The sequence below is a fragment of the Vidua macroura genome, chromosome 15, assembly GCF_024509145.1.
Source record: "Vidua macroura isolate BioBank_ID:100142 chromosome 15, ASM2450914v1, whole genome shotgun sequence".
NCBI lineage: Eukaryota > Metazoa > Chordata > Aves > Passeriformes > Viduidae > Vidua > Vidua macroura.
This window is the reverse complement of record NC_071585.1, coordinates 18,791,230-18,815,966: the sequence shown is the minus strand read 5'-3', so window position 1 is coordinate 18,815,966 and position 24,737 is coordinate 18,791,230. Positions and strand designations below refer to the sequence as shown.

Below are 24,737 nucleotides of genomic sequence, written 5' to 3'. Positions count from 1 at the left end.
TCTAAGGTCTCATGGTTGTTTGTTCTCTCCTGGGTACTGCCTCAGGGTGCTTTTATTCCATTTCATACCCACGGTCAGGTGACCCTCTCGCCCAGGTCACCCCCCTCCCCTTTGCCATCTGTTCCCAACAGGCAAAACCTGAAATAAGAAAGTGAAAATAAACATGCTTTCATGCAAAAAGTTTTAATGGTGCCACAGCAGCTCCCACAGGCTGGTGTCTCACACGGTGGGTGCCAAAGCTTTCCTGAGTCCCATTTTCCCCAGTGCCCCCCCAGTGCATGAGGGGCAGCAATCCACTTGGCCCCAATTAATTTAATTATCTACAGGCTACAGAGCTAAGCATTAGTGCTATAAACTTAGATGAATAAACTTCTGAAAACTTAAAATGTCTTTAAACCATTGCTTTTTTTTACAGAAATACAAAATAAATAGCTTGAGGATTAGTACAAAACAGGAAACTAATATCTTCTTGTTTATTGACTTTTCCCCCAAATAGTACCTTAAATTGAAAAAACCTTTTAAAAAAATGAACTTCTCTTCATGGAAAAAATATTCAGCATCCCTGAATTTGTACAAGTGTCTCTGAACAATAAACTAAACATATTTTATTTATTCCTCCTACCCATCACCAACTAAGCAAAGGTTATACATCCTACTGTTTCTAAGATATATATGTAAAAATAGTAATTTATGATTTCTTACTGATGGTGACCTGGCTGTAACATTTCATTGGAGCATTCCCTGGGCTGGATGCAGAAAGCAGACAATGGAACTCCCTGCTTGGTCATGTAAAGGATTAGGGAACTTTTATTGACCCCTTCTGCCTGTGAGATCTATTTTGGCTGTAACTTTGGTGCAGATAGATCTTCTTCCCCCTTTGTTACCCTTACAGTCCTGCTCAGCCTGACATGGGGGGTCCCTTGGGTGCTGTTCCCCAGGCACTCGGATCCATCAGCGCTTCCCATTGGGAACATGGACTAAGGGATCAGCCTGTGGAGCTCCCAAGGGCTTCGTGGACAGTTTGGGGTTCTAAACGCTGATCTCATGAATATTTGGAAGTTACTTTTTAAATGGGACAGATACTGAACTTCATGACAAAAAACTTGAAAAGCTTTGAGCTGTGATTACTCTTCAAACATGCTGTTTCACAGATTAACTGCACTGACTGTTGGGCAGTGAATAAACTCCTGAGAATGATAAATGTGTGATTTTACACAGTTCCAGGCTGCTCTGGTGTTTCCAACTAAAACGTTTTGGAGCCAGTGTTTGCATTCTTAGTTCTCAGAGGGAGAGAGGGGCTGATGGACTGAGTGCAATTCTGTTCATTTCTGGGCGTGCTGGGATATGTGGATGTGTCTCGGCGACAGAGCCAGCTGCTTTCTGGTTCAGCTTTAAAAGGATGACAGGAGTCCTCAGCACAGAACCAGCACGTCTCCTCTGAGGCATTTAGCTGTCTCAGAGGTGGCATTGGTTGGACTCACTCTCATTTTTGCAGCTGCTGCCACCTTTTATACCTGGGCACAGAGCACGCTTTCAGCTTGTTGGGGTGTTTCTGCAGGAGCTGGAATACTGACAGAGAGCCCAGAGTGAGAACAGATCTGTGCCCCGGAGGTTGCTGTGCCACTGAAAATCCCCGCAGGCAGACCCAGCTTTCCTGCTCCACAAACTGGAAGTCTGGAAGAGGGAAGGCCCGGGGGTTGTGGTGTAGTGAATTGTTTTATCCATTCCCTTTGTGTGTTTTTAGGAAAAAAATGTCCTTCTCTGAGGAGTCTCCCATTGACCAGTGGAGTTTCTTCCCCGGGTCAGTATGCAGGTAGCCGAGGATGGGATTTCAGGGCAGTTTTGGAGGGAGCACAGCTCCTCCTGTCAGGAGAGGGCGGCTGGTGCCTGCAGCTGGGCTGGGAACTGCCGATGGATAAACCAGCGATGGAAACCAAGTATGAAAACCAAAATCTGCTGTGCAGAGGTTTGATGGAGAGCAGGCACAGCTGTGAGCCAGCAGAGCTCTGCTGCCTTCCCTGGGATTCACAGGGGAATGCTTGGACTGGGGCAAGCTGGAAGCCAGAGCTGGTGGTGCTGGGGCAGAGGGGGTCTGGGGCATGGTGAGCTCTGAGTTCTGCTCTCTGTCACACAGGCAGTGTTTCATGCATCTGAAACCCATGAATCCCACTTAAGGTATTTACAACAGCCACATCTGAGTGGGTGGGTGGTGGGAAGGGGCTGGAAGGAGCTCATGGGCAGGAGGTAGCTGACAGGTGACCAGAGGAAAAGCAAGCAAGGAGGATAAGGGAGATTCAGTGCCCTCACTGCAGAGCCTGGGTGACTGCAGTGATGGCAAAGCCCCTTGCATTGGCTCTTTGCCCTCCAAATCACCTTTTAGGCTTCTGTGTTAAAATTCCTAGGCTAAAACCAATGAGAAAAGCAAGCAAGCAACCACCCTAATGAAAGATCGGAGTGACCCCCTCCCCTCAAAGGCAGCATGAACCATCAGCCAGGAGCTGACTGATTCTGATTTACGGTTTCTTTATCCTGAGGCAGGCAGGTAATGAGCCAGTGTTTGATCTCCGTGGGCTTTCCTGCAGCCCTGAGGAGATCAAAGCAAGTGTAACTCCTTCCGATACCTGCACGCGTTCCTCCCGTGCCGCTGCTCCGGTGGTGCGGCGCGGGCAGCGGCCCGGGGAAGGTCCGGGAGATGTGCGGGCAGAGATGTGCGGCAGAGCCCGGCACATCTCGCCGTGCTCCCCAGCCCCGGGCCGGGGGTCCCTCAGAGGTGCCCGCAGCTCTCTGCGAGCCCCAGGCTCGCCGGCCGAGGGTGCCGGCGGTGCGGGAGCAGCGGCCCCGCCCGGGGGAGGATGCAGGGCTGGGCGCCCGCCGGGAGCGAGGGAGAGGAGCAGGAGCGGGGAGGAAGGCCGGCGCGGGTTACCCGGTCAGTTTGCTGAGATGCTGCTGTAGCTCTTCTTGATGGGGAAGGTCAGCTGCCCCGAGAGGTCCAGCGACAGCGCCTTGGGGTGCAGCGCCCGGCGCGGGTGCAGGGGGCTGGAGCCCAGGCGCGGCGAGTACAGCACCAGCAGCTCGGGGCCCAGGCGGGGCTCGGCCAGGAGCCCCTCGGGCCCGGGCTCGGTCCTGCTGCGGGGCAGGCTCGGCGAGGGCTGCAGGCTGTGCCGCTTGGGCGGCGGCGGGCTGTGGTTCTGGAACCGCACCGTCTTCACTTGCTGCAGCGAGAAGGGGGCCAGGGTCAGGTGGGAACCGCAGACCCTGCCCGCCCTCCCCTGCCCCCTGCAGAACCGGGGAGATGCGCTGGGGGGGCGGCTGGATGCTGCGGGGTACAGCACGCCTGCAGGGAAGCCCAGGGCGATGTGCGGTTGGTGGCAGGGGGCAGAGAGCCCCAGGGAGCAGCGCAGCAGCGCTGGCAGCTCCTGGAGACCGAGGAGAGCTGGTCTGAGAGCGGAGGCAGCACAGCACCTGCCCTCGCAGAGCCGTGGGCTCTCTCAGCTGATGCTGAGCTGCCTGGGAGCTCTGAGGTTGGCTGGGCTTTTGGGGGCGTGTGGAACGATTTGGGCACGTCTTTGGGTACTGTGGGAAAGGGAAGCTGTCACAAGGGCAATTTGCAGAATGATTTTACCTTTATGGAATTTCTCTCCGGCTGCCAGAAGGGAAAGAAATTCCCATTCCAAATGGCTCAGCCCAAGTGACACGAGGGAGATGGGGGAGTTCTGCAAAGCTCTGCCTGACACTAGTTCTGTGGCATTTGCTCCCAAACTCACAGATTCTTGTCCAATTTATGACCTCGGAAAAGTCTCGAGATTTGCTTGTGACTGAGCTTGGTGACAGGGACAGAGCCTCTGCAGCGTCCTGCCTTTCTTCAGGGCTTAATCTGAACAGCTGCCTCAGCAGCACCAATACCCAATTTCCTAAGGCATGTGTCAATCCCAGCGACTTCTATTGGAAGGAATGGGTGAGGATGGAGCAAAGCCCTGGCGGGATTTGGCCCTGGTTAGTTTTGGCTGACACTGCTGGTTCTGCTGGGATGCTCTGGGGCGTGGGCGGGTTCTGGCCGTACCTTCTCGGCGCTGTTGCGGGAGGTTTCTGGTTTCACCAGGATGGACGGCGGGGCTGATGCAGGCGGCTTTGGAGCTGCCTCGCTCTTCACCGAGGGGTCTTTGGCGTCCAGGATCACCGAGCTGCACACGGAGGGGCTCCGGCTCTCCCCTCCCCTGACCAGCAGCGCCGGTGAAGCCTCATAGGAGGAGTTCGGCCTCGTTGTCTCGTCCACGCCGGCTCCGGGAGGGACGCTGTGCGGTGGGGAGCTGACGTGCGGGTAAAGCTGGAAGTGCTGAGGTCGCCCCGCAGCCGTGGGACGCCTGAGGGAGCCGGTGATCTGCACGGGGGTCCCCGCCTGTCCTGACCTCTGCAGGGATCCGTCTGGGGAGCAAGGACCACGGAAAGGCATTTAGTCAGGAATCCGAAATGGGCAGAGTGAGCAGCGGTTACAGCCCTGCTCACAGCATGCCGTGGGGCTGCAGCTCCCAGGGATCACCCGTGCCCAGCCCTGTGCACCGGGACCGATTTCGGGTGTAAAAGCACTGACAGTGGCCCCTGCCAGGGCACTGCTGCCTCCAGGAGCAGCTCTGCTGCCGGGGCTGGGAACACACCACTTGGCTCCCCAAATACTCTTGGAAGTGTATTACAAAACAGCGTGTATGGGATGAAGACAAACCTTGCAGCCTCCTTGTAAAGAACATAACCACCGAGCTCTACACAAAGCTTTGCAAGGAGTTTTCCCATGCTGAGTCAGACCCCCTGGAATTCCCAAAGCAGCCAGGGTCGGGGCCGAGCAGGGCTGCGGGACCATTAAGCGCAGCAGCCGCTGTGCTCTGGGGGAATGCGTCCCCCCGTCCCTCCCAGAGCCCCCCGAGCACTTACTCCTCCTGGTGCTGCCGCGGCCGCGCCGCAGCGGGGCCGGTGCCAGCGCGCCCCGCCCGGGGGAAGGGACGGGCACGGGCAGCAGCAGCGGCCGCAGGGCCCGGCTCTGCCTCGGGCCGCTCTCGGACATGCTCCCCTGGGAGGACAGCGAGGAGGTCGACAGCGTCCATGAGGTGTACAGGGAAGGCATCTTCGAGTCGGAGAGACTGGATTTCCTGTTGGAAAAGAAGGGCGAGGGCTGCCGGGCGCCATCCCACCTGGCGAGGGACCCCTGGCCCCGGTCAGTGCTGGGGGCACCCTTGTCAGTACTGGGGGGAGGCCTTGCCATGGGTTCTCTGTGCAAACAAGAAGACCCCAAGTTCTACGTGTTGCCCCCTTCCCTCCCCACGTTTTTGTTTCACGTAAGAAAGCCCAGACCTGAAGAGGGGAGTGACGTAGTTGCTGGGGAAGAGGCCGACTCTGCCGGTGACGAGGGACATGCCCCGCAGCCACCCGTCCTGGTCCTTGCCGAAGACGCGGACCCCTTCTCCCTTCTGCAGCTCCAGCTCGTCTGGTCCATGAGCCGCGTAGGAGTGGAGAGCCACGCACCTGGGGAGAGAGGGTATGAGGGGAGGCAGAGCTGCCGGGCGGGGCGGCTGGAGCATCCCGGAGCTCCGGGGTCTAACCGTGCTGGGGAGGATGCTGCTGGCTCTGCCCGGAGCCTCTTCAGCCATCGAGCGTTCGGGTGCTGCCGTTTGCGGAGAGAACCCGCGGGGAGGAAACAGCCTGTTACCTCGGGCCAAAGGGGATATGAATAAAAGAAGAGCCAGCAGGAATGGAGAACAAAGCAGCTCAGGAGGGTGGTTTCTGTCCCAGCAGTGCCAGCCCAGGGTGACAAATGCTGGGGAGGAGGAAGCTGCTGCTCTGCACCTGGAGTGCTCCATCAGAAACACAGATCAGGGCCTGACAAGGCCCTGTCCTAAGGCAAAGCTCTTGAAAGAGCACAGTTATGGTGCCCTGTTCAAGATAGCATCAGGCAATTCTGCCTCTGAAACCAGAGGCCTTGGATCTGCTTGCCCGGAGCATGACCAGGAGGTGTTGGAGGCCCAGGGAAGAGCACCACTCTTGCCCTGCCTTCCTGCCTGCCTCCTTCTCCTTGACTGGAGCACAAGGACAGGAGGAACGGCCTGGAGGCCATGGAGAATGGACAGAGCAGGAGGCAGGAGGAGGTACATGGCTCCACTCCAGGGTAGTGAGGAAATCAGACGAGAAATTAGTCTGAAATCCCCCCCTAGACCTCTCTTTTGTGATTCTGGGATTGGGACCAAGGGCTGAAGCTTTGTTCTTCTCTCTGACCCATGCGTGAGCACACAGCAATACAGCAGCAAAAGAAAATGGTGTATTTTTCAAAACTTTTCCCCATATAGTCTTTAAAGAACTTGAATTTGTCTCCAGTGTAACACATTTAATTGCACTGTTGTTTTTTTCAAGGGGAAAGTGATCTGCTCCAAGAATCAATGAGTTACAGCCCAACACTCCAAGTATCAGGTGTTCTTTACAAAACAAACAACACACGGGGTGTCTGGATAGTCAGGACTACCCCAGAACTCTTAGAAGGTTCTCTCTCCCTGTTGTTCAGCACAAGCATCTGAAGGATTGACCTGCTGGGCCAGTGTGTGTGGGGGGCTGCTCCCTCGGGGCCTGGCACAGCCCAGCTGGGCTCCAGACTCTGCAGCAGCTCAGGCTGCTCAGGAGTCACCTCGAGGGGAGGCTCTGCAGCTGCTGGTCTGGCACTGCATCTGTGCAAACCAGGCAGCTGGTCTGATGCTCTCACACCATCCTTCTGCAAATTCCTTTAAGGTCTTGGGAGTTCTCTTGTCCTTTGGATTATTTGTGTGCTGGAGTCTTGGCTGACTGATGATGGTGTGTGTGGGTCCCAACACAGCGCCGAGCTGTGGGTGCTGCTCCTGGGCACCAGCATTCCACAGCCTGGCCCTGCACCAGGGGTGCTGAGTGCCGTGTAAACAGCGTGCTGTGATGCTGTTGTTATTTTAGATGCCTTACTAAAGTGCCAGGGTGGTGAATCTTACCTTGATGTAATCACAGAGTGTTATCTGCAAATTTTAACTCTGTGAAAGTTTTCAGGAATTGGATTGTTCAAAACACCAGTGGCTGTGAAGGTTTCAGGATAAATAACTAGAGGCACTTAAGGAGTAATTAGTTTCTTTACACTTAAAAAAAATTAAATGTATTTTCGACAAACAGGCAGAACTGTTTCTCCACAGAAACTGCAGTGAGGCAGAAAGATGCACTCAGCTGTGGTGTCAGGTCTCTGCCAGCCCTGGCTTAGACCAGCCAGGTACATTCCTACATGGATCTGCACTTGGATCCAAGCTGTGCTCTGGTCTGTCTGCACCTCCTGCCTGGCAGGAGCAAGCTCATGGTGAGGCTGCAGCAAATTCCCCCCCGTGCCCAAAGCATTTCAGTTCCCTTACGTACAGGTAGGCTGGCCCGTGGTGCTGCAGGTGGGGAAGGGTGACGATGGCTGCTGGGGGCCCCAGTGGTCCTGGTGTGGGGTAGTAAGAGGTGCTGACCTGTGGGAGAAAGGAAGCAAAGAAAACAAAGTATTAATCTGGTTATCAGCTTCTTTCAGCCACTGGAGGAGCAGCTAACACTTGCCTGGCTTCGCCCACCCTTAAAGAACCACCAGAAACGTTTCAGGAAATAGAAGAGTCTGGAGCATTTGACTTAGAAAAAGAACAGGCAGCAAGAGGAAGACTCAGAATCACAGAATCATTTAGGCTGGAAAAGACCTCCAGGATCATCGAGACCCTGTCACCAATGCCCACCTGGTCCTTTCCCCACTGGATTTTGCACCTGCATTGTGGTACCAGCCAGCACAATGTCCCCTCCGGGCTCTCACAGGGGCTCCAGGGAGGAGCTGCAGCCCCGTTTCTGCTGCGGAGGTAACTGTGCCTTGGGCTGTGCAGGTGTTCTCTGCCAGGACCACAGGGTGACTCCTTGTCCCTGCTGCGCCCTGAGGCCACGCTGGGCTGTTCCCACTCCCTGTCCCTCCTCATCCCCCAGCTGGGCTGATGATGGTGTCCCCCGAGGGGCTCTCTGAGGCGAGGTGTGCACTCTTGGTGTCCTGTGCCAGGGTCTGCTGAGCATCCAGCCACGGCGCCCGACCCAGGGCCTGCCTGGGGGAGTTTCTGTTCTCCTTCCCAGTTTGGTTTTGTGTCCCTTGTGCTTGCTGGGCTCTGCGGGGTCCCAGCTACCAAACCTGTGGGTCTGTGCCACCTGGGCACACTCTGACTTGTCCCTCTGGCTTCTGCCTTTGCCCTTCTGGCTAGCAGCGCTGCTGGCAGCACAGCAGCCCTGGGGTGAGAGCTGGAGCACGCCGTGCTGCGCTGGCTGTGTGGAGGGAGGGTGGCATCAGGGGAGGGCTGGGTGGTGGCAGCAGGCCACCTCGGGCATCCTCGGGACACTCTTCTGCCGAGCTGTCCCTCGTGTCGAGCTGTCCCTCGTGCCGAGCTGTCCCTTCTGCCGAGCTGTCCCTCGTGCCGAGCTGTCCCTCGTGCCGGGCTGTCCCTCGTGCCGAGCTGTCCCTCGTGCCGAGCTGTCCCTCGTGCCGGGCTGTCCCTCGTGCCGAGCTGTCCCTCGTGCCGAGCTGTCCCTCGTGCCGGGCTGTCCCTCGTGCCGAGCTGTCCCTCGTGCCGAGCTGTCCCTTGTGCCGAGCTGTCCCTTCTGCCGAGCTGTCCCTTGTGCCGAGCTGTCCCTCGTGCCGAGCTGTCCCTTGTGCCGAGCTGTCCCTCGTGCCGAGCTGTCCCTTTTGCTGAGCTGTCCCTCGTGCCGAGCTGTCCCTCGTGCCGAGCTGTCCTCTCTGCCGAGCTGTCCCTTCTGCCGAGCTGTCCTCTCTGCCGAGCTGTCCCTCGTGCCGAGCTGTCCCTCGTGCCGAGCTGTCCCTCGTGCCGGGCTGTCCCTTGTGCCGAGCTGTCCCTTCTGCCGAGCTGTCCTCTCTGCCGAGCTGTCCCTCGTGCCGAGCTGTCCCTTGTGCCGAGCTGTCCCTCGTGCCGAGCTGTCCCTCGTGCCGAGCTGTCCTCTCTGCCGAGCTGTCCCTCCTGCAGCACAGAGCGTCCCCGGGGCGAGCTGCTGCCAGCAGCGGCTCCTTCCCGTCCGGACCCAGCCCTGCCCGCGCTGCGAGGCGACACCGCGGCGGAGCCCCGGCCGTGCCCTGCTGTGCTCTGAGCCGCGGTGGCAGCGGCGCGGCTCTGTCGGGGACAGCGCTCCCAGCGCGGCAGGGCGGCGGCAGCCGCGTCCCGGGAAGCTCAGGGCAGCGGAATGTCGCCGCGCTTGGATGTGGCTGGCAGCTGCGCTCTCCAGCAACGACCACAGGATCTTTAATGATGCAAGCTGGGGCTTTAATCTCGTGTTCATTTCAAATCTAATTTCTAGTGGTCATGTCTGTAATGCGGTGCTGGGGCACTGGCTTGGCAAGGACCTAAGAAAAAAGCAAAGTGACTCACCCGCTCTGGTGCTCTCCAGTAAATTAAATTAATTAAAACACCCCAGCAATTCCAGCTTCTGTCTCGGACCTGGAGTAGCAGGTCAGTTTCAAACCTTCTCTGCATTCCTCGTTTTCTAGTCCAGGCAGGATTGGACCAGGTGCTCATAAAGTTGACTGGAAATTATAATTCTGTTTTATTAATTACCATAATCAAAAAGCTTGAAATTTGGATATTTGGAGTTTCATTTTTCTGCATTGGAACAAAATGACAGCCTTTTGCTGGTTTTCCTGATGGAACTGTGTTGAAATGTCTCCTCCTGGGTGGAAAGCTCCATGTTTTTCATCTCTGTGCTCCCCTGTGCCTGGGAGCAGCCATCATTTAGAGCATCCTCAAAGCTGCCTTTGCATTTGCAAGATGCAGAGGGGAAGAAAGATTGGAAGGAATATTTTCGAGTCACGTATCACTGATTTTAGCATTCACTTTTGCTGATCTCCCGCGAGTACCTTGCAAGTCCTTGTAAGTACAAAGGGTTTAATTCCCTGCCTCTCCCAAAATCCCTCTCTCGCTCCATCTCCCTTCCTAGCGTGTCACCAGTGTGACCCGGCACTGCTGACATAGGCAAGTCCCTACTGGAGTGTCCTCGTGGGGAGGGAGGGAGGGAAGCCCTGCCCGTCCCACCATGGGGCTCTGGACACTGGGCCCTGCAAGGTCCCATCATTTTTGGCACAGGAGAGCCAGGAGTGCTGGGGGCAGCTGTGGGGCAGCAGCTCCCTTCACCGAGCTGCAGGGCACAGCAGCAGCTCTGGGTCAGAGCCGGCCGGCGCTGCCGGCGCAGGGAATCAGCTCGGCTGTGACGGGAGGAGATTCCAGCGGCGGGGAGGGAGGGCGTGGGTGCCCCGCTGCCCTCGCCCCGCAGCCGCTTGCACAAGAGGCACATGCACAGGCACGGCCCCCGCAGCCCTGCAGACTGCTTCTGGCTCCAGCTGAGCCCGGCTTGGCAGCCGAGGGGAAGCGGGAGTCGGAGGAGGAGGCTGGGGCAGCGCTGGGAATTCCCTTTTATGGGCCGAGGTGAGTCCGACCTGCTCCTGGTGCTGGGAATGCCAGGCGGGCGGGTCCTGCGGTGGGAGCCCCAGAGCCCCGGCACAGCCCCTCTGCCCTGGCTTGTTCAGCTGCTGCTGGCTGTCCTGGCTGCAGCCCCCGCTCCCTCGGCCTCCCAGCCACCCTGGCAGCACCTGCCTGGGCTTCTGAAGGGATCTCAGCATTGCAGCTCAGTCACTGCAGCCCAAACCCAGAGATGGAGAAGGAAAGCTGCATCCTGTGCAGCCCCATAAATGGCACAGGCTGCCCTGCAATCCTCTGGGAGCAGCACTGCTGATTGGAAACAGGAGATTTCCAACCCTTCTAAGGCCAAACATGTCCCCTCTCTCCTTTCTGCTCTTGGCAGTAATTCACACAGAGACTTTTGGGTAAGGTCCTTTTGGGGGTGTGAGACAGGATACAGCTTCGGTTGAATTATGGAACTCCTGTAGGGTTTCATCTCCCCTCTGTAACCCAGGATATCACATCCCAGCTCTCTGCGGGCCGGTGCCCAGGACAAAGTGCCTGCCAGGTGTTACTGCCTGGACATGCACTGCCAGGGGCTGGGTGACTGCTCTAAAAAAGCTTGGGGCAACCTTCACTACGAAAGATGTCATATAAATGTAAAAAAACCCCTTTTCCTCTCATATCTGTGAAGATTCTGTGCTCAGATCTTTAGTCAGAGTGGGAAGAAGGAACGAGACTCTTCTGCCTCGAGTGGATGAATTCCAGGAGGTCGGTCTAGGTCTCCAGCTCAGCCCCGGGCTGAGTGTGCCTCAGGATGATGCCAGCTTTGGGCTGGGCTGCCTTACCTGCAGCGGGGTCCCGCAGGGGAGCTCGGCTTTCTCGCTGCTCTGGGTGGCCACGGTGGGGTTGCTGGAGCTGATGAGCACGGGGGAGCTGATCTGCAGCGCCGGGCGCTCGGCGGGCGCGTGCACCATGCGGTTCAGGGTGTTGAGGGCCGTGGTGATGGAGAACTGCCGCAGGCTCTTCCGCCTGGAGTCGGGCACCTTGGGGAAAGCCGCCGAGTCCGCGGCCTTGGCCTTGGCCGCCGCCGCGCGCAGGGACGCGCCCTTGGGCGGGGGGGACCAGTGGCCCTTGGTGGCCTGCAGGAGCTGCTGCGCGGGGCTGCTCGGCTGCAAGAGACAGCAGGAGACGCGATGGGGTTTCAGCAGGCACGCCCGGCACAGCCCTCGACTGCCCTGCTCCCCTTTCCCTCTGCCAGCAGAGCTGCAGGCAGGGTTCAGGTGGCCTTACAGGTTACCTGTAAAATCTTGGGGCTCTGTCATTTCTCTCATCTGGTGTCAGTGACAAACTCTGGGTGTAAAACTCCTCATTCAAAGCTGACAGCAAAATTAAACTTGGTTTTTAAAACTTGTGCTAAGACCTGAGGATGAGTGCTCCCCCGATACTCTCCTTGTCCAGAGCTTTGGCTGGCAGAGGTGCCGGGAGAGCTTTACTTAACAACTCTAACTCTGAATTAGAAGGGATGTTTGGACCCATTGGCCTTTCCCCATCTGTGCTGGCACATGTGGGTGCATCTTGCAGCAGAGGGTATGGCATGGGCTCAGAGAGGCCCTCACTGATGGTGGCATTCCCAGCAGGATTGCATCCACCCAGTTCCATCTCTGTCAGCTTGGACATTCATGGCTTGATGCTGCTTCCATTGAAAAACTCCTGGCTTGTCAAGGACTGGGGCTGATGAGGGAGAGGCAGGCCCTGAGTTTGCTCACGGGCAGTGTTCACACAGTACTTCTCAGAAACTGCTGATCAGGGTGTTAGTAGCAAAGGGCATGTGGTGACAGAGTTTTTCACCACCGTGGGTGCCAGAGGAATTAATCATGATTTACTGCTGACATCAATGAATTGCAAAACTTGAGATTCTCACCCACTCATGGGAGGCAATGTGCTCGATGCCTGGGATGGACAGGGAGACCAGGGCAGGTGGTTCCCAGATGTTGGCATTTTACAGCAGGGGTGGTTTTCTCATTTCCCCTCTCCAAAATAAGGTTTACAGCCCACAGCACGTATGTAGGTACATACGTGCCATGGCCATCCTGTCATTTCTGTGTATGAGCAAACTGGAAATGTTTTTCTGCCTATCTAAATCCCAGGAGACATGATAAAATGGGGCATAAACTGCGTGTCAGAGCCAAGAGAGCCTCGTGTCCCCCACAGTAGCCCTACCTTTGCCTTCTCTAGAATTAATTTCTAATTCCTTGGTGGCTGTATGTGTCCCTTAACTAACTTGTGTCTCTCAGTGCTAGACTTGAATAAGTCATTACTGAAGCTGAAATGATTTCATTAAATGAAAAGATATTTTAAAAAATATATTAGAGCTTCAAATAAGATGTTTTGCTTGTGTCCTCCTATAAAACAGCCACAAAGCAGAGCTTGCTGTAATTATGGGCATTACAAGCATTAATTTTATTTCTAGGAACTGGTGCCGGTGCCATATACACCCTGCATCTCAAGCTAAACTGCACAACACAATTAATGTCTAGACCGGTGCTGACAGTACTCTGCCAGGGAGGGGTGGCTGGGAGGTCTCTGGAACCCGGGAGCGCCGCCCGCGACGCGCGGAGCTGGCGCCGGCCGCGGCCACCCGCGTCCCTCTCGGGCTGCTCTGTCACCCTGCGTGCCCCCGGGCCTTCGGAGGGGAGGGTGAACTGCTGGCAGCAGTGCCTGAGGGGGCTGGGGGACCCTCAGGCACCTGAGAGGAGCTCCCGGGGGGCTGGGGAGCGCGCCCGCCGGTGCCGGTGCTGCGGGTGGTACCTTCGGGAAGGTCGGGGCGTCCTTGCCCTCCGCCTTGTCCCGGCCCCGCGGGTCCAGGCTGTAGAGCGGGCGCGGCAGGGGCAGGTGCTTGATGACCTGCACGGAGCTGGCCGGGAAAACGCCGCTGATGCCGTTGAGCTCGCCCAGGTACCAGTTCTCGTCCAGCTGCCGCAGCAGCGCGATGGTGTCCCCCTTGTTGAAGCGCAGCTCCCCGGGGCTGTGCCCGCGGTAGGTGTACAGGGCCCTGGCTCGTGGCACCTGCGGGGATGAGAAACAGCCCCTGCAGTTTGTGTGACACAGACAGAGTTCCCCAAAAGCATTCGTAATTAATGAGAAAAAAATGCAGAGGTCTAAGGCTTAAGCATGCATTTATTAGGATTAACTACCCACATCCTTCCTTGATGGATTTTACTAATGAAGACAAGCTCCCAAATACTTATGCTAAGTTTGTATCAAGATGAAAAGCAGGCTGGACTTGTTTAAGAATATTAAGAAACAGTTAAGGCCCTAAACTAGTCTTCCCATGGGATCTTATTGCCTGCTCTAAGGGCTCCTCCAACACAATCTCTATTTTAGTGGCCCAGGTATTTCTATTTCAGAAGGACTGGAGGTTGCAGCCATCACCCAGCTGAGCTGGTGGCTGTCACCTGCCAGGAGAACGGAGCAGAGCAGGGTGAGTGCAGGTTCTGCGCTCCCGTGGCTCCATCCCTGCTGTAACACGTGTGACTGTGGGTTTAATCCAGCCTTTTCCCGGGCTCCAGGAGGAGCTGGATTCCTGTTACCATCGCTGCAGTGTAATGTGGCATAGAGGAGACACGGCAAACCCAGAAGAAATGCAGGGACGTTGTGACCTTGACTGCCACCCAGAGGGAAGGACCAGGTTCCCCTGAGCAGATGTGCTGCTCTGCTGAGCCCTGCCTTCCCTGAGCTCTGCGGGGCTGCTGCGAGGGCAGCGAGGGCTCCCTGCAGCCCTGCACCTCAGGGGATAACCCAAACGCTGAGCTCCATCCTGGCCCCTTGGCTGGGGCCACAGCTGCCTGAGCTGCACGCTGGGCAGCTGGGATTGTCCCTAGCTCTGGAGCCTTGACCAGCTTGAAGCTGAAGTGCCAGTGCCCAGGGACAAGAGGCTGCCCTGCTGCTTCCTCACAGGGCTCCGCAGGTCTGGACTGTCCTTCTCCTCTCCTTAGAGCCTGCCAGGTGCTGCGGCGTGGTGAGGACAGTGCTCTGCAGTTTCTCCAAGCCACAGTCACCCCCTCCCACTCTTCTCACAGGAGACTTCAGTACGAGAGACACATTCCAGATTTCCTGCCTTTTTCTGAGCATTTCCCCAGATCCACCTGTGTCTGTGACCAGGGCTCAGGCAGGACTCCTGCAGAACTCCCTCTCTCTCAGCCACTTTTCAGAGGCCAGGAAGGTAGAAGCAAGAATCTCAACATTAGTTTCCAGAAGCGTGGAAAAGATCAAATTTCCCATGGAAATAGTTAAGTTTTTGGAAAGAGGGCATCTTCCAGCATCCCCAAACCCTGATGCCTGGTAGGGAAAAGGAACCAAGAAGAGAAAAATTTCATGTACTGCTTTTACTTCAAAGTCTTTGAAATGGGAAGCAATTAGTTTAATGTTTAGTTCTAATTAAGTCATTCTCTCTCTTAATTTGTGCTCAGAGTAAACACATGTGCTTGGCTCAGTGACACCGACAGCACATTGCTGGGAGAAAGGAAATGGGGAAGGGGGGCTTGGGCCAGTGCTGCTCTCCATCAGAAAGCCAGGGAGCACATCTGTGGGGGCCGTGGAGACTCCCTGCAAACACACACCTGGACAGGTGAGCTTTGCCGTGAGGAGAACAGACTGGGGGACTGCAGCTCTCCTTCAGAACCACGCTGGGACCACTGGCGTGAGGAGCACAGAGCTGGGACTGCCTCAGGAGCAACCAGAAAACAAATGGGACTTTCACAAAGGGCGAGAACAGGGCTTGGGAAGGAGGAGCAGCAACGTCTGGGATGTGAGGGAAGAGCAGGATACAGCAAAACATTAAAGGCAGCATGAACGAGTTATGGAAATATATTAAAAAGAAGAGAAACTCTGAAATGAAATGCATACCTGGTGCTAACTGGGAAAGGGAGCAAGCAACAGAGTGCTGAGAGTCTGGAATATTCTTTCTTCAGCAGGAAAAGGGATGAGACAGCAGGGCAGACTGGGATAAATACCCAAAAGCCAGGTGGGACAGGTGTGTTTGTGGTGTTAGGTCTGGCTGAACACATCCCTCCACTTGCATGCACGGATGGTTGGATGAATGGGCTTTTTCTTCCTCTAACCACACTCACAACCTTCAGCTCTTCCCCTCCTCTTTAACCCTTTCCTCACACTTTTCTGCCCTTTCAAGTCTCCCAACCCAAGTCAGCTTTTTCCAGAGTCCATAGGTTTTGATATTTTCAATTTTTTAAAATAAATTCTGTTTGGCTTCTCAGATACTGAGCCAAAAATATCCCATCGATTTCCCAACTTTATTTAGGACACAAACTAAGCCTTTACCTACCCACAGGGAGCAACGAATGTGCCCTGTCACAAAATAAAGCGACAAGCTGGCGATTTCAGAAAGACACGCAGAGTCCCCGTTTCACAGCGTGCTCAGAGGGTGCAGGAAAGAAGAGCTGACCCCGCAGTGACAGGCACGGTGCTGGAGCTGGGGGGGCCAGCAGAGCCCCTGGGGGTGGGCACCAGGGGCCAGCATCTCCCTCCTGCGGCTGCAGCTCGGAGCTGACCTGAGCCTGCCTCAGCCCGGGCTGCTTTCTGCCCACTCCCGGCTGTCCCAGATCCTCTGCAAGGGATCTGTTTTGCTTTATTTAAAGTAGGTTAATTGCAAAGGCAGAAACTGGGGTGCTAATTAAGCTGTGATAAAGACAAGGAGTGCCTGGAGGTGGCTGAGGGCAGAGGGAGAGGCTTTCCCGGGCCAGAGCGTGGCCCTGGCAGGGGGAGGAGGACCTGCTCTGTTCTGATGGAGCCTTCTCCCGTTAGCATGTCCAGCTGCTTTTAGTCAGTCCAAAGCAGCATTTCATTTCAGCAGGGCAGCAAAGTGTTCAGCCAAGGATTGCTCACACAGTCCAGTCCCCCTGCACACTTGGCATCTGTCTGAGCAGAGAAAATACTGGGAGCAGCTCTGTGGAAAGCTCAGCTGAAGGCTGCTGAAAGTTTGTGTGCAGTTTGGCTGCTCAGCAGCAGAGAGAGAGGAACTACAGCAAAGAAACCAATCTTGGGTTGCCTGTTACTTTTTTTGATGTTGCCTCATTTTTCCTGATTTTGCCCTCTGTTTTCTCCTCCATCATGCCTAAGTGAGACCCAGGAGCTGCTTCAGGCTCTCAGAGTGGCTGAGCCCCAGGTGCCCCTTGCCTTGGGGTGCCTGGAGAGAGTGTGGGGGAGCCCTGGGGAGAGAAGGCAGCAGGTAACGCCAGGTGTGGAGCAGAACCCCCTTGCACCAGCACCATCTCTGGGGGAGATGCTTTTCTCTCCTTGGCCACTCTGCCAGCAGGGATGGTCATGGCAGATGCACTTCAACTCCTTGTCCCCATTCTCAGTGGATTTGAGGCCAATAAGGAGAAAAGATTTTATTTTTTTCACTATTTTTGTCTTTTGGCATCAGTTGTGCTGGGCAGCCATCCAATGCCTTTGAGTCTCCCTCTGCACAAAACAAAGATTAAAAATACATATATGTGTATGAGGAAGCAGTGTGGGGCATCTCTTCCTAGCAGAGAAATGCACTCTGTGCTTATCTGAAATGAGCAGGTTATAGCTCCTCACGACTGGCAGCCCGGGACTCACGAACGACCCCTCCCCAGAGCATGGGAATTTACAAAAAGGGAAGGAGAAGCAGCGTGTGACACCGGCCGGGGAGGGGATCACGGGCAGCAAAGCCAGCAGCACAGGGAAGAGGAGAGGCTGCTGATGGAAGCTGGGGATGCCCCTACACCTTGTCCCAGGCAGCTCCCTTTAAAACCAGCCCGAGGAGCAGGGCGCTCCTCTGCATCCCCTGGATCCCCCGGGGCAGCGTCAGCGAGGCCAGGAGCGTGTCTGGGCTGGAGGCACTGCCCCTGCCCCCCTGCCCCGCACGGCTCGGTGACACACCGCTGGTGACACCGCTGGGACCCTCCTGAGCCCCTGCTCTGGCTTCACCAGCGCTGCCGGGGATGGACGTGTGGGACGGGCACCACGGGGATCCTGGGCACAGCTCCTTGCTCTGGCTGTCCAGGGCTGCTTCCTTCGGATTTACTGCCACTGCCTGACCCTGGACCTGGGCCCCGGAGCTCAGCACGTGTCCTGCTGGCTCCAGCAGCGGGGATGCTGCTGGCAGATGGATCAGGAATGGCCTCGGTTGGGCTTGCACGGGTGTTTTCCCAGCTTTGACTGTCCTAACTCCATGCAGGGAATGGCCTGGAGCAGCTTCCCCCTGTGCCTGTCCCGCTGAATGTCTCTGCAGTAAATCCCAAGGGACTGATCCCAGCCTGGGATCAGTCTGGGAGTTGCCCCACAGGGAGGATGTCTCGGACCTGTGCAGGAGACAGGAGAGCACTGGGCAGTGTGGATGTGTCCCCCTGAGCAGCCAGTGACTCCAGGGCAGATCTGAGGGCACAGCCCCTGCTCCTCCTGAGCTGTGACTGACACTGAGCACGTGGAGCTGGGTGACATCCACCAGTGGCACCGAAGGACGGGCACACACCGGCTTTTTATAGAGATGATCAACAACATCTCCATCCCTTCTGATTTCTGAGAGCTGCCTCCAACATCCTGCCTCCACTGCCCATGTCTCCATGGCATGAATGAGCCCCATCGCCTGCTTGTGTGCTCAGCTAGCACAGTTCAGGGCTCTGCAGGATCCAGGTGGATGAAAAGAGCTATTTGAATGCAAATTAATTGCCATTACAATTCTGTTTTTCTGCATTTCGGCAGAGGAGATAACTTCAGCCTTGTCACAGAGAACAAAACCTTCAAAAGTGAACTTGTCATTTCAATCTCTTCACATAATTATATTCTGAGGAATCAGACAGTTGGGTGGTTTCTGCATTATTTCTTCCCTGAGGAGGATTGTTCCTGTCTTCTGAGCACACGTAGACTGTGTGCACCAGGGAGAACAAAGCCAATCCCTCCTGCTCACGTCAGCCCTGGAGCTGCCCCATTCCCTCCTGGGCCTGCCCAAATGGGAGGTCAGCACTGGCCATGGCTGATGCTGGGGGCCACCTGCTCCTGAGCCAGCTGGCCATCATGGGAAGATGCTGGAGATGTGAATTGTATGGATTTAGCTGGTTCTGGTTTTGTGCTGCTCCATCTGCACGGCTGCAGCTGCTGGGGCAATGGCAGAGGGACTGGGAGCACCTACCCCCTGTGCTCACTCACAGCCCTGGGGTACCACAGCGTCAAGGCTCGTGTCACTTCTGAGTGTGGCCTGGCTTTGGGATGCAAAGGTGACATGGAAAACGGGGGAATGAGTAAAGAAAACACAGAGCAGCTTCTCTGATGGAGAGGATGAGAGACACTGAGGCAACACTGCCAGCACCCAGCCCCAGAGGAATGCCTGGCCACGTGCTGGTGGTGCCCCCACGGCTGCCCAGGAGGACACAGCTGGGTCAGGCTCCACTTTGCCTGTGTGAACCACGGGAGACAATCAGGAGGGCAGGAGGAATGCCCAGGGCTGGAGCTGAGCCTGAGTGTGCCGTGGCTCCTGGGTGCAGGGCACAGGGAGAGCAGGGCAGGTCTGTGAGAGGACAGGGAGGACGTGGCAGGGGCGTGCTGGGCATTGGGTCCCAGTGAGCTTGGGCTGCAGAGTGTGCACAAAACCCTCTCAGGCCTCTTGGCTGGCTGCTGCTCTATCAGATGAGCCCGTGCTGCCGTCAGCAGGCCCGGGCAGTGGCTCAGCTGTGTGTCATGGGTTTAGGCTGCACGGAAAACAAACTGTGTCAGCCCTCGGCGTGCCCAGTCATGATGCTCTGCCTCAGCAGCACTGTTCTCAGAAGAGGCTGTTTATTGTGCAGGGAGGAAACCTGCATCCTGCTCCATCCTGCTGCTCCTGAGCCCTCTCCCTGCTGTGTGACTACTCCCTCCCTGTGCTGGGAAAGGGAGCGCTGCTGTGGCTCCTCAGCCAGCGCTGCCAGCCCTGGGGAACGTGGCCACCTCTGCCAGCGGGCACCGGGCCCGGACACGCTGCAGGCCGAGAGGTGCTGGCAGCAGGGGGAGCAGGGAGAGGCTGTCCCGTCCCTCGGGACCCTGCTGCCTCCAGCCGGGCACGCTGCAGGCTGCACGCACGGTGCCTCCTCCCCACTCTTCCCTCCGGAGGGAAAACGACAAACTCAGGCCAGGACCAGCCCCGTGGAGCCAGGGACAGTGGCCAGCAGACAGCAGGATGTGAGAAGGGGGGACCCAGATTTTGGGGCTCCTGGCTGACCACGGCACTGTGCAGGTGAGCTCGCAGAGCAGCCCTGCTGTGCTATTCCTGACTCGCCATCTGAGCCTGACTCATTGCCTTGGAAACAAATTAAAACACTTTTATGTGTTTGCAGCTTGGTACCTAATTTTGTAAAACCAGGGAAACTGGCTCCTGCTGCTGGCCATGGAGGTCTCTGGGTTTCCACAGCCAGAGGTACCTCCCAGGAGTGCCCTGTGCTGGCTCTGTTGCTCACACAGCTTTCGGGGTGTGCGTTGTCCATCGCCCTATGTTGACCTCACTCTCTTTGTAGTAGATAAAAGTGCTAAAACTGCATGCAGAGGGAGAAAACACACCAATGGCCAGCACAAGGTGCCAGCAGCACTGTGGGAGCAGCTCCTTGTCCTGCTAGAATGAGACGAACCCTGATGGGACCCGGCGGAGGAGGAGACTTGGGACAAAGCCTTCCTCCAGAAAGGCCGTAAGACCACTCAGAATTGTGCAGCCAAATGAAGCATCTCTGTGTCCAGCTGAGGGGCTCTGTGCCACATCCCCACCGACCCCAGCAGCTGCGAGGATGCTCTCGTGGGAAAGGAGCTGGCACCACCACCTCAGGCAGAGCCCAGGCCTGGGCAGTGCCCGCGGGTGTGTGACATCCCCAGAGTGCTTGGCCAGCCCGAGGGGATGGGACACGCGCTTTGAGGTCACTGCTCTGACTACACAGGAACTGCTGGGGGTTTTGGGAGGGTGGGAAGGGGGGTGGCTCACTGAGGGGGCCAGGAAACTCGCCTCTGCCAGGTGCAAACATGGAGTTTGCTTTGAACAAGACTTCAAGAAGCTCCAGCAATCCAAGTCCTGTCTGTCAAAGGCAGAAAGGAGCTGGAGATGATTCTGGAGGAGAAGAAAATACCAAGACGCAGGCACTATCTATAGACGTCCGTGTGAAGGTGGGACGTTGGAGTGCAGAGTATTTTTATCCCAATAGAGGTGTTATCTGTCTATCTCCCATGAAATGCTGGAAGGGGGTGTTGAGCACTCAGTTCATGCAAAGAGAAAATAGCCCAAGTCACAGTTAAATCTGCGTGGTCCGTGTTTTCCTAAGGCAAGCTGTCACACTCGGAACTTTTTTCCTCTGGCTCACTGTCCCATGTTTGTTGCATGACAAAGTTCAGCACCCAAGCAGCTGTTCAGTGCCTGGATGGAGTTTTTCCCTGTGCAGGGTGCAGCTGGGTCATCCTGCCCCCCTGAAGAGGTGTGGGAGGTTCGTGCACACCTCAGCACTCACGGTCTGCTTGCTCACCAGCTCACGCTGGGGTGCAGCCAGGTGAGGAGGAGCTCCAGCACAAGCTGTAACCACACCTGGCACATGCCAGGGGCGGCTCCTAAGAGTTCAAAGGCTTCAGCGTGGCTTACTTATGCATACACCTCCCAGCAAGTCCCTTTATTCTTAAATTCCAGACAGTTTGTTATGTGGAGATTCTGAAAATCCAAAGTGCTCCCTGCACTGATGTTCAAGCTCTGGAGGCCTGGCCGAGGAGCAGCTGTGGGGCAGAGCAGGGGCTCGGGGCTGAGCAGGACTGGCACGGCCAGGCCGTGCTTACGGGTCCACGTGCACAAACCCAGCACGTGCCCACACCACGTTAGCTCGTAGGAAGTGGATGCAAAAGGGATTTAAATGCCAGCAAATAAATCGCTTGGGATGGGCTGTAATTAGAAAATTCCCTGTTTTCTAACAACTGGCTCTGGGAAATTCCTGACCGCAAAGCCAGGGCTGTATTTGTGCGAATCCAGCAGCTCCGTGGGGGCCTGCTGGCTCCTCCTGCTCAGAAGGAGACGAGCTCTTGGCTTGCTGGGTGATGAGAGATTGGTTTTATTTTTTGCCTTCATGGATGCTCATGAGCACGAAGAGCAAAGAGCTGGCAAGGAAACATTTCTGCTGAGAGAGAAACTTTGGTGAAACTTGCGATGTTCTCAGCTCCAGGGAGTAAAGGAAGTTTATTTATAGAACTGCCTTGCTAGAACCAAAGGCTGGCCCCTATCCTGGCTGCGTGGTGGCTCTGGCTGCAGAGCTGTGTGAGGCACGCCAGTTGTGTTTGCTTTGTAGCACAAGGTGGTGGATAGCACGGGGGTAATTAGCAGCCCTTGCAGATTGGGGCAGTCTGGTTTTGGGGAGCTGTGACCTTCTGCTGCAGCAGCACATGGACACTGCAATTCTGAGCACCCAGGGGAGAGCTGTGGTGGGTGAGCAGCACTGCAGGGCAGCTGCTCTCACTGTGATTCCTGACAAAAAGAATCTGCTCTGAGGTTCACAAGCATCTGGAGGTCTCTGCTCACCCAGATTCCTTCAGGTGAGCCTGGAATCAAGCATCCGTGGGGCAGGGTGATGACAAGTCACCCTCGTCTTTGCACTGCATGGGCACTTTCAAATGTGTCCCTGCTGTGCTGGATGACATGCTGCTGCTGTCACCAAGTGCCAGCTCAGGGGAAGCTCCAAATCCATTAACATCCCACTGGAGTACCCAAAGTAACGTCTGGGCCTGAATGCAGGTATTTAAAACCACTAAAACCAAAATGTGACTAATACGGTGCATTCTTCACCTTGCAGCAGAGGATTCCAAAGTGTTTTATAATTAAGTAACTAATTAAGTCTAAGAGTATTTCAGTGTAATGTGTTTTATATCCCTTCCCAGAGAGGCACAGGAGCTCAGAGGGCTGTCCCAGTGCCAGGGAGCCAGCCACAGCTCCCTCAGTGCTCACTGGCTCTGCTGATTTCCAGGAGTTTGGTCTTAAGTTGGTCTTAAAAGCTTTTGGGAGCTATGGATGGATGGATGTTGCCATTATATACCAGCAGCAAGTTCCTGCCTGTCCTGAGAACCAGTTAAAGAAACATGAAATGAGTGAGAGAGAAGAAAGCCAGACCGGTGTATTTGTGCTCTTTTATCCAGGGCCAGGAGAGTCCAGTTGGAAAATCTACAACCTTCTCCTTGTCAGCTGGAATGCTGCTGGGGATGGCAGTGCCTGAAAGCTGTCACTGTTGGAGGGTTTGTCCCTTGCACGAGCGGCCCCAGCAGCTCCTGCAGCTCCTGCAGCTCCCCTGGGGCTGGGGGCTCCCTCAGAGAGGGGCCCTGTGGAGGGAGCCCCTGGCAGCCCAGGGAGCTGCTCACTCTGCCCCTGGCCCTGTGCCCCTCCCGTGCTGCAGGCAGCAGGGTGCTCTGGGCTGGGCAGTGCCACCCGCCCTGTCCCTGGCTGGGCTGTGCCAGGCAGCGCTCCCGGGAAAGGGACACGGTGCCTCGGGCTCGGGCCTGCACAGCGGGAACGCCAGGGAGAGGAGCTCCCGAGGCACGCCTGGTTTTGGGGTCTGATCCATCCAGATCCCTCAGCAACACCACAGAGATTCCCTGGGATACACGTGCCAGCTCATACCCACAGGACACAGCAACCCCTGCGCGGCTCCAGCGCGGGCACAGCGCCTGCGCCGTGCCTGCCCGGACCCCACAGCTGCGTGCTCTGAGCAGCCTCTGGGGCTCAACAGCCCTGTCAGCCAAGCTTTGAGTGTTATTAAAAGGCTTTGGAGACATTGTACAGAGCAGTTCAGGTGAGAGAAATGGAACTCCAGGAATATAATGTGGGAAAGGTGAAGCCACAAGTCTCTGCCCTAAATTCCAACTCAGCCAAGCTCTTTTAACAGGTCTAGTATCCGGTCCTCATTATTCAAGAAACGCTTCTGTATTGTTAAAGAAAATAATGGAAAGAACTTAGAATTTTAAAATTAGCCTAGTAAGTCATCCCTAGGTACAGTCATAAGTGAGTCAAATTTAATATCTTTAACTAGTGAACTTCCAAGAACTTTGGACAGAACAACAGCAGCAGCACTGGGCACCCCCCTTCTTTTCCAGTGCGGGGAAACTGAGGTGCAGCCACGGAAAAGCCTTCTCCACCGCTAAAAGTTACAGCTCTGCAATCACTGACTTAATTGCTATCAGTCAAAAGCAGTGTATTGCCTGAAAGTCCAAGCACCTGAACTGCCCTCAAAAGCCAGGAAGCATCCGAAAACTCTGGGAGAAAAGACCTGCTGGGAAGATTTTGTAAGAAGGGCAGGCTGGCTTTGTCTTAGCCTGGGAGCCAATTTCTGCCGTGGTGAGCTTGAAACAGTCAAGTATCACATTGAAACAGCAGCCAAATTTGCACACAAAACACTCAGCCTCACTTCAAACACTCTGCAGTGCTGCTAACAGAGAAGGTTCCTGGCTCTGGGCACACAGCAGGAACCTTTCTGTGCTCATGGGCAGAGGAAAGAACTAAGAAGCTCCTTACCCCCTCCATGTGGATCCGAGGATTCGTTGCCAGCCGGTGCTGGTGCAGCTGCAGCCCCCTGGGGACTCTCCTGATGGAGGCGGGGGAGGACAGGACCCCCGACCTCTGGACCGAGCCAAACCTGGTGACGTTTTGTCCACACCTGACTCCATCCAGGAGGCGAATGAGGAGCAGGTTGGAGGGCAGCTGCTCGATGCTGCCCAGGACGAGGGTCCTGCACTCGGGGCACCGGAGCTCCTTCTGGGATTTCAGGATCCTCTGCAGACAGGGCTTGCAGAAAGTGTGCTGGCACGGCAGCACCTTTGCTGTGGCATCGAGCTTTTCAAAGCACACGGGACACTCCAACAGGTCAAGGAGAGCCAAGTCATCCATCTTCAGCGCAGAGCCCCTTCAGGAGCGGAGCCGGGGCCATCCACTCCCCACATCCACCGGAGCCGCCTGAGATGCCTTCCTGCGAGAAGCAGACCCTGGCTCAGGCAGCTATCCTGCACGGAGGGCGAGGAGGAGGGAGCGCGGAGCAGAGCTGCGCTGCTGGAGCGTGTAACGCAGCCACCTACATCCAGAGCTGCGCTCCCAGCCAATGTGCGAACGCACTCGGTGCGCCCGCAGCCCGCTTTGAAATGAGTCACTCCTGACTCAGCTGGAGCGAGGGGACGGCTCCGGGCTCCGGGCTGCGGCCGGGGCTGAGCACCGGAGCCCCAGGCCCGGGCAGAGGGTCCCGGAGCCGGGGCGGGGCAGCGGAGCGGGCCGGGCGC

General features: G+C 56.3%; 1 protein-coding gene across 1 annotated transcript; it reads right to left on the bottom strand.

Moving 5' to 3' along the window:
• Positions 1-167: 167 nt before the first annotated feature.
• Positions 168-24,525, bottom strand: SH3RF2 (SH3 domain containing ring finger 2). The gene is made up of 8 exons (XM_053991085.1): positions 23,983-24,525; positions 13,263-13,520; positions 11,300-11,623; positions 7,402-7,496; positions 5,341-5,511; positions 4,924-5,138; positions 4,061-4,422; positions 168-3,212 (listed from the first exon to the last, which is right to left on the bottom strand). The coding sequence occupies exons 1-8, from the start codon at positions 24,352-24,354 to the stop codon at positions 2,928-2,930; spliced, it is 2,082 nt and encodes a 693-aa protein (XP_053847060.1). The 5' UTR covers positions 24,355-24,525; the 3' UTR covers positions 168-2,927.
• Positions 24,526-24,737: the final 212 nt, after the last annotated feature.